At 34.4% G+C, this 12,302-nt stretch overlaps 2 protein-coding genes and 1 pseudogene across 3 annotated transcripts in view; 2 read left to right on the top strand and 1 right to left on the bottom strand.

Annotated features, from left to right (window-relative positions):
• LOC143630847 (FCS-Like Zinc finger 14-like) overlaps positions 1 to 12,302 on the top strand; it is a 43,512-nt gene that overhangs the window by 1,723 nt on the left and 29,487 nt on the right. The gene's annotated exons all lie outside the window — the stretch shown is intronic.
• LOC143630950 (DExH-box ATP-dependent RNA helicase DExH10-like) lies at positions 735 to 6,895 on the bottom strand. The gene is made up of 17 exons (XM_077099826.1): positions 6,817 to 6,895; positions 4,764 to 5,745; positions 4,337 to 4,651; positions 4,111 to 4,215; positions 3,952 to 4,020; positions 3,688 to 3,855; positions 3,529 to 3,600; positions 3,321 to 3,437; positions 3,019 to 3,234; positions 2,783 to 2,947; positions 2,577 to 2,666; positions 2,372 to 2,464; positions 2,106 to 2,259; positions 1,887 to 2,035; positions 1,685 to 1,780; positions 1,502 to 1,594; positions 735 to 960 (listed from the first exon to the last, which is right to left on the bottom strand). The coding sequence occupies exons 2-17, from the start codon at positions 5,715 to 5,717 to the stop codon at positions 850 to 852; spliced, it is 2,967 nt and encodes a 988-aa protein (XP_076955941.1). The 5' UTR covers positions 5,718 to 5,745; positions 6,817 to 6,895; the 3' UTR covers positions 735 to 849.
• LOC143630909 (peter Pan-like protein) lies at positions 10,717 to 12,268 on the top strand (annotated as a pseudogene). Its single transcript, XR_013153259.1, has 6 exons — positions 10,717 to 10,734; positions 10,825 to 11,007; positions 11,099 to 11,329; positions 11,457 to 11,549; positions 11,638 to 11,822; positions 11,930 to 12,268. The product of XR_013153259.1 is annotated as a peter Pan-like protein (transcript).

The following is a 12,302-nucleotide window of genomic DNA, read 5'->3' on the forward strand; positions in this document are numbered from 1 at the left end:
TAAATAGTCTAGTTGAGTCAAGTCTATTAAGAATGTCAAAACCACATATTTTAGAACTCATTTAATAAACAAGTTTGAATCCAAACTTTATATAGTGAGTTTTGAGATGGTTTTTAAGTCTAAATATCCTAATATTCAAATAAATATAATAACATTTAATTTACATTTAATAATACATAATTACATAGTATTTGTTAAATTTATAATATAAATAACCGTATAACATATATTTTGTAGTATATATAAATTTATATAAAAACAATAATAAATTTAGATAAATATAATAACTGAATATTAAACAAGCCTAACTTGAGCTTGAAAAGTAATTAACAAACTAAGCTTGAGTTTTCGTCTTTTCGACATAGTCTCAAAGCAAACCAAGTTTGAGATCTCTTAAATTAACGAGCCAAACTCAGGCTCGGTTTTGCACCAGAGTGGAGTAGTGGACTGCATCCAAATGAAATAGTCCAGGACAAATAGTTTTGTGCCTTCGCTAATTTGATACTCAATATGGTTGATTATATTTTTATCTAGTTGTAATACTAAAAGGTGTAAAGGTTAATCCAGGCTCTTTTTTCCATTTTAAGTGTTTCAATGTGCAGTAAATGTTAGTCCTTCTCATGGTTACACAAAAAAAAAGCGATACAGATCTTACACGCAGCGCAGCAAAGGAAAAACGAAAAAGAAAATCTATCATCTTAAAAATACAAGTGCTAATTATAGTTAAAAGCAAACCCTGTTGCTATGAATGAACAGAATCCTACACCACCTAACTTATTTGGTGTGTGTTTCTTATCATGTTAAACAAAACAAAACTGCAACTTAAAATATAAAATCTTAAACAAGTTCTCACAGATACAAAGAATTTGCAAACATGATACCTCGCCGTAAGCTTTCACTGGCGGCACCAAACTTTTCCTCTAAATCCACTTCACCAACAGCTTGCGCAGCAGCTCGTAACTGTTACAGTTGATGAATTAACAATGCTGACTTAGTTTGACTTTCGCTTTATAAAATAGTGAACTGCGGTTTTCGTCCTTGTGGTTTGTCCAAGTCTGCGGTTTTAGTCCAATAGTATTTGCGAATTTTGTCCCGGTGGTTTCATTTCACTTGCAATTAAACCCGAATTCACTAATCCCGTAAAGTATGGTCGTTAAACCCATCAGTGTGTCCTTCACGTGAGGGGCAGTTTTGTCCTTTTTTCCCACAATACACCCCAGCCCCTCACGTGAGGGGGCTTGCGAATTAGGACTAGGGTTTATTTGGGGAGAAAAAAGACAAAACTGCCTCTCACATGAAGGACACGCTGATGGGTTTAACGACCAGACTTAACGGAATTAGTGAATTTGGGTTTAATTGCAAGTGAAATGAAACCACAGGGACGAAAATCGCAAATTTGAAACTGTTGGACTAAAACCGCATATGTGGACAACCACACGGACGAAAACCACCGTAGATTACTCAATAGCAATATATCAATATTTTAAGCGTAGCAACTTACCTGATTTAAAAATTCATCGAGCCTTCTAGCAAGTCTAATAATACTTCCCTCGAAAATATCAGTCATTTGTGTGACTTCTGAAAAAGATGCTCCCTAGAAAAATATATAACCATTGTCATTGTTTACAGTTTATTATTCATATGATATAATATGATAAAAATGAATCTATTAACTAGAATTTACTTTTGACCAACAATATATAACATCCATCAAGAATGGTCTCACCACTGCCTCCACATACTCATCCACATTTACTTCCAATTTGCATTCATGTTGTATCTGCATATTTGAATTATTATTATTACAATATTACTATTATTATTATTATTATTATTATTTTATCTTAATTCAATAACAACTTAAGTTATACTATTTTAGAACTCACCTCTGCTATTCTTCGTGCACTATCTTGAAGTTGCTGTAGCGGTTTAGCAAGTTCTTGTCTTAACTGTATTTGTTCACTTGATTTGTCTCCAGGAATAAAGCAACTTGCAAGTGCTGCAACTTGATGATGATCCAGATCATTAAAGGTACCTGATTCAACAAAATAATTAGAAACTTTAACATTAAATATTATGTATTAAATTAATAATTATTTTATTACCATTAAACATTAATTCAGTGACTAATAGTTCATCTCCTGTGTCAATTAAGCAGGCTGCACGACCCTTCACTTGCACTATACCTTCACTATCAATATGTCCAAGTTTCTTTAAAACCCGTGATCGGTTTTTAAGTTCGTCACGAAACTTTTGAAGCTGTTGTAAAATTATTTTTTAATGTAAGCCGAGAATATCTATTTAAACTTAAAATGAGTAAAGAGATAATGCATATAATATACAAAATCGCAATATCTAATGTCACAGTTACCTGTGAATCACGCATTTTTGTCTTTAATTGTTGAATTTCATGATTTACTTCGGCTTTCCTCTTGAAACATTCGATCTGGTTTTCATCTTGAGACTGGTATAAACAAATCATGTTTAAATATTAATACAAATGTGTAAAGTTCTCCCTCACATAGTATGAAGCAGTGTTATATTTTTCTTCAACAAAACAAGACTCCATGCTTAACCTTGTTTAATGGATGAGAAAGCAACTGTTGTTCAAGTCTCTCAATCTGGTTGACCAGGTCAATAAACTCGGGTTCTTCTATGCCCATATCCTGATAAACAAATTATGTGCTAAAAATTAATCACTTTCAAATTAAAAAAAAAAAGAAAAAAAGAAACCATACTCTCACAATAAACTATAAAATATCAACACTAAAACTTTCTAAACATTTAACTTCACGGGATTCAGTTTTGGAAGGCCTTGAGGACACCGTTTTTCAAGCTCTTGCACCGCCAATAATATATTTTTGCGTGCTTCCACTGGACGAAGATCGGTAGGAATTGTTATTCTGAGCTTGCTCAATGCTGATATCAAAGGCAACTGGACAGGAACCTGAAAAACAGGTTTTAAGTCAACTTGGTCAACATGGTCAAAAAAAAGTCAACATGGTTAGGGTGACTCACCACATGCATTTCACCCTTTTCACCAGCACGAGGCGGGCAAGGTTTAGGACGAGAACCACTTTCATTCGAAGTAATAGAACAATGAAGCAAAGTATCGACTATATAACCAGTACCACGTGATGTAGCGGGTGATGAGCCTGTTGGTGGGGCCGGTTTTTTTACCACGTTGACGACCACTCCCCACCCCCAATCTGTTCCACCTTCTTTAACCTTAACCTGTGTTAAATATTTGTGAAAAGATTAGTAAAGTTGGCTTCTTCCCAATCAAAAAAGAGGGCCAAGATATATGATATATAGCATACCAGTCTACCAGGTAGAAGAAAATATAACGCTCTTTCGGGTTTTGTTAATTCTGACATCATCTTCTTCTCGAGTTCAGAGATTTCAAGTTTAAGCTTATGATATTCAGCAACATCAGCCTTAAAAAAAATAAAAAAAAAAACTCATTTTGCATTGAGAAACCAAAAAATAACTTTGATCAAATTTATAGTTAGTTAGTTAGTTAGGTACCTCTCCAGAAGCATCAAGCTTAGCTACTTCATCTTCTAACGTAGAAACCCTTTTCCCAATATCAGGTAATGTCTGAAAAACAGGTAAAAAACATATGTTAGAAGCTACTATTTATTTGTTATTTTAAAAAAGGTGGTGATAATTTGGATTAAAAGAAACCTTTTCATACTGAAACTGGTGAAAAGAATTTTTGATAACATGTTCTGCTGTAAACTGGCCCTCGGCACGTCTCATTAAGTTCAATATTGAGTAGTAACTCAGCCTGAAAGTACTGACCAGTGGTGCTGGTTTCCCTAACACCATGTCTTTTAGAGTATTCATCTCCATCTGAAAATATATAAATATATGTTACCATTAACTATTTCATTCTGATACCATGTAAACAAATATATATATATATATATATGTATGTATGTATATTACCTGTTCATCAATCATTATAATACATATACCACGTTCATCTTTGCCACGACGTCCAGCTCGCCCACTCATCTACACGTAAAAGTACACAAAAATAAAATAAGAAATGGCAATGCAGACTACATATTATTATTAAAGAAAGTTATGACTTATGGTTCTCACCTGAATATATTCACCAGATCCTACATATCGATGGCTATCACCGTCCCATTTCCTAACACTAGTAAAAACAACAGTTTTTGCAGGCATGTTTAACCCCATAGCAAACTGCCACACAGTTTAGCAAATGAAAAATATTAATATAATCTAAAATAAAGACGGATGAAAAAACCAGTTAAAGTTCTAAAGAAGAAAAAAGCTCGCAAAAAAAAAGAAAAAGAAATCTTACTGTTTCTGTTGCAAATAGTGCTTTTACAAGCCCTTCTTGAAATAAAAGTTCAACAAGTTCTTTGATAATGGGAAGAAGGCCTGAATGATGAACAGCAATGCCTCGTTGCAATAATGGTAACATTAACTCAATTGCTGGAAGGCTTCTATCTTCTTCACTCAGGCATAATATTGCATTATTGAAGACTTGTTCCACAATTTCCTTTTCTTCTTGGGTATTAAAATCAAGTTTGGCCATTGACATTGCATGCTGCTCGCATTCTCTTCTACTAAAGCTGAAGATTATAACTGGTTGAAATTTTCTTTCCATTATCATCTGAAACATAAATTAACCACATAATTGATTATAATCAATAAAAACCATGAAAAACAAAAAAGTAGACTAAAAGAGTTATAAAAGTATATTAACATTGAAGAGAAAGAAACACCTTGACAATTTTGTAAATATCAGATCCACCGGAAGCATTTCCTGCTTTCGCGATTCTCCCACTCGATTTATTACTTCCACTTAGATTCCCACCAATTTGCTTCTGCTTAGTGAAAGTGTCTTGCAGTTTCAAGAAATTATCCTCTCTAAACTGCTCATTTTCATCCACCACAAGGTACAATCCCAAGCCGCCCATGGGAAACACATAATGCTGCAAAGGTGTAGGCCTGAAATCAGTATACACCACGTGACACGGCTGCTTATGTATGTTGCATATCCATTCAGCAAACTCGGTAGCATTCGACATTGTTGCAGAAAGAAAAACCATCTTAATAGCGGGAGGTAAAAAGATTATACTTTCTTCCCAAACCACCCCTCGTTCACGATCCTTCATGTAGTGAATCTCATCAAATATAACCCATGCGACTTCTTTCAAAACCTCAGATCCTCTATAAAGCATTCCCCTAAGAATTTCAGTAGTCATGACTAAACAACTTGCGTTTGGAGAGAGTGTGACATCACCGGTCATCAACCCGACATCAGAAAACTCTTGGCTTAACTCTCTGTATTTCTGATTGCTTAAAGCTTTTAACGGAGACGTGTAAATGACCCGTTGCTTGTCTCTAAAAGCCATAGCAATTGCATACTCCGCAACAGCGGTTTTCCCGGCTGATGTATGCGCCGATACCAAAACCGACTCTTTTCGTTCCAAACACGAAACCGATATTTGTTGAAACGGATCAAGAACAAACGGGTACGTTTTAGCCATCGTCCCATTATAAACCGGATCCGATAACGATCCGTGTATAGCTTCATCTTTACTTGAAGTATACCCGTTTGGAACAGCTACCTCATGGACACAAGTTCCTGCAACAACACGTTGCTTCTTTGATGGTTCAGCATCTGGGCTTTCATTTGCTAGCTTCCGTTTTTCAGCACTTGTGGAATTCTCCATCTCTTGGTTAACTTAACTACAAATAGAGCTGTTAAACAAATATGTCACATTCTCATGATCTATATGCATATACGATAATAAAAACGTCTATTAAGTGTTTCTCTAGCCACAAAGTTTACATCACAAAAAATTCAAAAATATAATATGAAACGAAACCAAATTCCCTGATTTCTCATTTTACAGCTTCATTTCATGTATTTGTGCATGCGCTTCGTGTATTTCGAAGTGAAAATTTTAACCCAAGTTTTTTCCGTAGTATTAAAACTTCATTCATATATATTCTTTTACATCGAAATAGAAGGCAGACGGGCAACAAGCTACACCGCTAGCCCCTTTTGGATTGAAAAAACCGAGTCTTTTACAAGCTATATTATTTGATCTTGGCGTCATAACCTTACAATGCATAACCCAAGTTTGATTCTGGTTATTAACCGAAGCGAAAACCAACAAACTAACAGAATAAACCAAACCGATTGGTTAATTCGGTAGAGGCTAATAACCAAACCAAACCATGCACGCCGCTAATTTCTTGGGCTCAGAAATGCTCAGATATAAATAAGTTTAACCTTATTCAATAAGTTTCTCTCTATATGTATAACTACAAATACAATTACAATAATACAAAGTTCTAACACATGTTTTTTCTAACCACAAAATTAACATCACCAAAAATTCAAACTTATAATATAAACTGAAAATCAAATGCCCAGTTCCTTGTGCTCAAATATGAATAAAAATTTAGCCTTTTTACAATAAATTTCTCTGTATATGTACATCTACACACATTGAACTTGAACTTTGTAAACCCTAATTATAAACAACACAACACATAAAAATCTTGAGAATTTCAAAACAGACATATCGTCGAACACTTACTGTGCATAAAAAAACCAAAATAAAAAATTTTCTTGAAAATCAAATGCCCAATTTCTTGAGCTCAAATATGAATAAAAATTTAACCTTTTTCAATAAATTTCTATTTATATGTATATATCTACACACATTGAGCTTTAAACTTTGAAAACCCTGATTATAAAAAACAAAATACAGCTGCTGAAACAAATTAAAGCAAAGAATATAGATATGAACAAGATGTTACCTTCTAATTCGTCAAATTAATGGCTAAAGCTAATGAATTTAGCCTCTGTGTGTTGCTTCAAAACCCCTAATTTGTGTGTGGGAGAATGAATAAGCGGAAACGGAGGTAAAAGCTTGAAAATTTGACCTAATTTTGTTGTTATTTGAATGCGCCGTGTGTTATAAACGAAGACAATTGTAGGGGTTGAGTTTAGCATGTGGTGTAAAGATTAAGGGGTAAATTGTACTTGAAACATAAAACCAAGGGGATTGAATTTTTAAGGTAAAGTGGTTTTTATTAACTCTTTTGGTCACTACGGGTCTCAACTAACGAATTGTTTGCTAACGGTCCCAATTTTTAACGTATTTATTCCTAACGGTCCACAACTAACAGAATCCTAACGTCGTTAGTTCAGGTCGCCGGAAAAACGTTTTTGGCCGAAAAACTCAAATTTTCTTGAAAACTCAACATTTTCGTCCCAAACATCTTGGTAACTTTTTATCGGACCTTTAGGAACCTTTATATAGAAAAAACCATGATTATTGAGGTCGTCGGAAACCCTAGAACCATCGTCGGAATCGGTTGATGGTGCTCAAGTGGTGGTGGTTGGTTGGCGGTGAGTCAACTGGTGGTGGTTGGCGGTATTTAGGTGGTGTTTTCCGGCAACAAATTTAACTTTTCCGACAAAAAAACGTTTTTCCAACGACCTGAAACTAACGGCGTTAGGATTCTGTTAGTCACGAATCATTATGAACAAATACGTTAAAAGTTTGGACCGACAGTGACCAAAAAATAATAGCTGGGATTAATAAAACCAAATATACCAATTTTTAAACATATAGATAGGTCGTTTTGATTAAAATTGTGAACCAAATTGCTTGCTACGGTTTTGAAGAACGACTAACCAGACTTATTGTTTTGGTGGTTGTTCGGACTCGGGGGTTTAACTCTTAATGGTTTGACGGTTTAATCGGTGAATTTTTATGTTTTGAATAGGGTTTTCTTCAATACAAAAGTTCATAATAAGTAAATATTTGATAAAGATGATTTATAACTATGTTATGTACATAGCATTTTATTTCAAAAGAAATGGAGAAAAAAATATGGCTTAGCGGAAGTTAGGCGGTTAGTTCGGTTTCCAATAACGAACACTAAATATGCAAGCAACCAAAATCAATGGTTCGGATCTCAAGCTAGCCAAACGGTCAATCTACTTCAGTTTGGACTGATTTGTTTGAATTAACAGTTTATGAACACCTCTAATGTATACATTAGTATAGCCCAAGAGCATTTTTGTGGCATAAAGTTTGATTCAGTAAGTTTTCTCAGTTTTTATAATATTAAACAATAATTTAAGTATTTAGTTGGCCATTTATATCATATCAACACTAAAATGTAAATTACCAAAATGAATTATTTGAGCAAATGAGACAATTGTAGTAACAATGACATGCAAAAAGGAATTTTGAAAATAATGAAGGCTATTGAAGTCGTATTATACTATTATGGTCCATGTTATCATAAAATCACAATAGAGACTTAATGAATTGACAAAGATAGCTATAAGAACGATATATATGAGATTATAGATTGTGAATAATTAATAAACACTTTTGCTTATCGTATTATTATGAGAGCCTCATAACTTTTTTTTTTTTGAACATTCAAGCTTTCCTCCTACTATTTACATTATACCGCCAATGCCAGGAATCGAACCCTGGACCTCTCACCAAAAGGCCAAAGCCTTTACCATCCCACCAAAGTGGTGATGGCATGAGAGCCTCATAACTAATTTAACTTTGTAAAATCAGTCATTTATATTAAGAGCCCATTTAGTTTTCACTGTCTTGCAATGTTTTGCTAAATGAGCTCGTAAAGTGGAGCTAGATGTGGATTCGAGGAAGACGTAACAATTCTTGCAACAAGCCATATTAGTATTGTCTGATGTTAGGCATAAATCGAACCTGATGAAATTTCAGGGATTATCTTTGCTTTTAGTATCAACACAACATTTACTTCACTTGCCACTTGAGACTTGAGAGGATTGAACAGTTTTGTGTTTTTGAGACTTGTGGTGTAATCTAACCTTGACTCCCAATAATTGATTTCTAACGGTTGTATTGCCGTTAGATTACAATCAAGCATTAGTACCACTATAAATAACCGTATCTTATCGGCTCATGTTTGAGAATGCATGACCAGCCTACGTTTAACATCAGTTTGTAAAAGGATTCTCCTACACATCTTATTAACTGGTTTCTCCTAGAGGTGTACAAAAAAACCGGCTTGGGACCGGTTCATGGCAAACCGACCCGAACCGGTTGTATAAGGAGACCGTTTTCACCCAAACCGGTTAATGAACCGACCCAAGCCGCCTGTTTTGGTACCGATCACCTTTTTGAACAATCAAACCGGTTTGAGGAAAACCGGTTTAAAACCAATTAAACTGGTTCTAAACCAAACCGGCCTATCTTGCTTCTAAACCGATTTTGACCAACCGTTGATCAAACCGGTTCGGTTTATAAAACGGTTTGGTTTGAGTTTAAAATCGGTTTTGTACACCTCTAGTTTCTCCTATACCGGTTCGTAACCGATTTCAGGGGTGTTTGAAATTGCTTATTTTCATCAACTTATAACTTATTAACTTTTTGAAAAGTAATAAGGTGTATGAGATTGCTTATAATGTAAGAGGAAAAGTTTCATAAGTTACACTTTTATAACTTATTAAATTAATAAAAAGTTACGAGGAGGTAAAATAAGGAATCCCAAACACCCCTTCGTAACAGAAGTGGCTAGGCTCAAAATTTGATTGGGCCTGAACTCTGATGAGTCCAAACTGGCCCAATTTATAAAAAAAGCCCATACCTAAATACTCCATCTTCATCTCTGCTGTAAGACTTTAACCATCATCGTCTTGTTCACACAAAACCCTAACAATAATAATAATAATATTCTGAACACACAAAACCCTTTGCTCCAATTAACACAACTGCCGTAAACCAGGTAAATTAAACCCAAATTCGTTCTGTATATTATTGGTTCTTCGTTTAATTATAACTTATAAGGTACGAATTACAAGTTGCTTTGCTCTTTGTTGTTATTAATGTTAGATAAAGATTGCAACTTTGTAATGGCTGGATGTTAACCAATCGGTTTGTGGGTAATCGGTTCGGTTTACTCCATTAATTTTTCGGTTTTTTTGTTTTGTTTGGTTTGGTTAATAACCAAAATCAAATTTGGCTAAAATTTGTACATGAAATATATATATATATATATATATAATTACATGAAATGGAGATATAAATACCTTAAATGAAGGTATAAATACATGAAGCACTTTTCGGTTAATTTTGTTTCGGTTTGGTTTGGTTAATCAAGGGTATAAAAAATAACTGATAACTGCTTTTCGGTTAATTTTTTGGTTTGGTTTCGTCGATTTTTGGCTCGGTTTGGTTCGGTTAATTGAGGGTATAAAATATAACTGATAACCGCTTTTTGGTTAATTTTTGGTTCGGCTTCGTCGATTTTTGGTTCAGTTTTGCGGTTTTCTTGTTCGGTTATTCTGTACCCGTAAATTATAGATTATGGTGTCAGTGTAGTGAATAGTTATATTAATTATTAAAGTTATTTTTGATGCAAGCTGCAATGAACATAAACTAAATTCAATTGTTATTTAATCCGTGTATTCAGATTTATTAAAACAACATTTCATTTTCATATTTTATTTATTTAGTGAATTTAGTTAAACTTACAATTACATTTGACATACTGTTTATCAAAACAATTTGAAGTAAATGAAATAAACCTGGCCCATTTGATATATGATATATATGCGTGTGTGTGTGTGTAAATAGTACTAATCATATGTTTTTTATGTAGTTTCTGTTGTGAGAATAGTTTAGGGCACCGATTAATCACCAAATGGCTCGGTTTCGCAATGTAAGTAATTTTCCCCAATATGTGGCTATTCAAGATGATTAAGCCCGTGTACACAACTTAATCTGTTTATATGTTGTCACACACTTTTAGAAAAAGAAGGTGGCTTTTGTGAAGCCGATAAAGAAGCAACCTCAGCAAAATGTCGATCATGTCACGGGTGACAAGATACCAAGAAGCTTTGTGTTTTCACGGTTGAAATTACCCGCTACTCTCAAACAGTTGCAAATGGATTTGAGAAAAGTGATGCTTCCGTACACCGCTTTAAACCTAAAGGTAATAATTAGTTAAAACTGTTATTTGACTTACTTGGTTGATTATATAAAATATACACATAATATAATGTTGTTGTTTTGGTTACTTGCAGGAGAAGAAACGAAACAAGCTTAAAGATTTCTTGAACGTTGCGGGGCCCATGGGAGTTACTCATTTTCTCATGTTGTCAAAAACGGGCATTTCACCGTACTTGAGAGTGGCGAGAACACCACAGGGTCCCACTATTACTTTCAAAATTCAGGAGTACTCGTTGGCGGTTGACATTGTTAACGCTCAGTTGCGCCCGAGAGTACCAAAAGATCTTTTTAAAAACCCTCCATTGGTAAGTTTTTTGTTTACATGCTTCATGTTTATAACTTGTTTATGTTTGATGACGATGGTTCTATACAATATTATCAATTTTAATAATTGATACGTATGCGTGTTTAATTGTTTGTATATATTTTCAGATTGTGATGTCGGGTTTTGGAACGGGTGAGCAACATTTGAAGCTGACTACTATTATGTTTCAAAACATTTTTCCCGCCATTGATATCAACACTGTGAGTATTTTCTTTAATATATATTATATATATATGTATGTATGTTATTATATATATTATACATGGATTAATATGACTGTAATTTCAGGTTAAACTTTCATCATGCCAAAGGATCGTGCTACTAAATTACAAGGAAACGAAACTTATTGACTTTCGACACTATTCAATCCGATTGCAGCCCGTTGGTGTTTCCCGTAGAATCAGAAAATTTGTTCAAAACCATAAAGTGCCTGATCTTAGAAGCCTTCAAGACGTGAGCGACTTCATCACAAAGTATGCACTTCTTTTCCCACTCTTTCACGCAGTGCACATTTTCACGCAGTAATATGTGTTTTAGTAATGATATAAATAATAACTTGGTTTTGTTTTGCGATGAAAAGAGTGGGTTACGGATCAGAAAGTGAGGGAGATGAGGAAGCGGCAACTGTAAGCTTAGCAAGTGATGTCGGGAGAGTTAATAAGGCGTCTACTAAAAGTGCTGTCAAGCTTCAAGAGATTGGACCGAGATTGACCCTCGAGCTTATCGAGATTGACCCTCGAGCTTATCAAGATCGAGGATGGATTATGCTCCAGCACAGTAATTTTTGGTAACGTTTTTGATGCAGGAAATAGTGGTGGGGAGAAAGAGCAAGAAGATGATGATTCAGAATCTGAAGGAAGCGAGGATGATGCTATTGCCGACGAATAGTTTATGTAAAACACAGGTTTCACTGTTTTTGATCGTTATTTTAATTATTTTATTTAGCAAATACT

Source organism: Bidens hawaiensis, unplaced genomic scaffold, assembly GCF_021521415.1.
Source record: "Bidens hawaiensis isolate Kalapana, Puna unplaced genomic scaffold, B.hawaiensis_p1.1 tig00005851_1, whole genome shotgun sequence".
Classification (NCBI taxonomy): Eukaryota; Viridiplantae; Streptophyta; class Magnoliopsida; order Asterales; family Asteraceae; genus Bidens; species Bidens hawaiensis.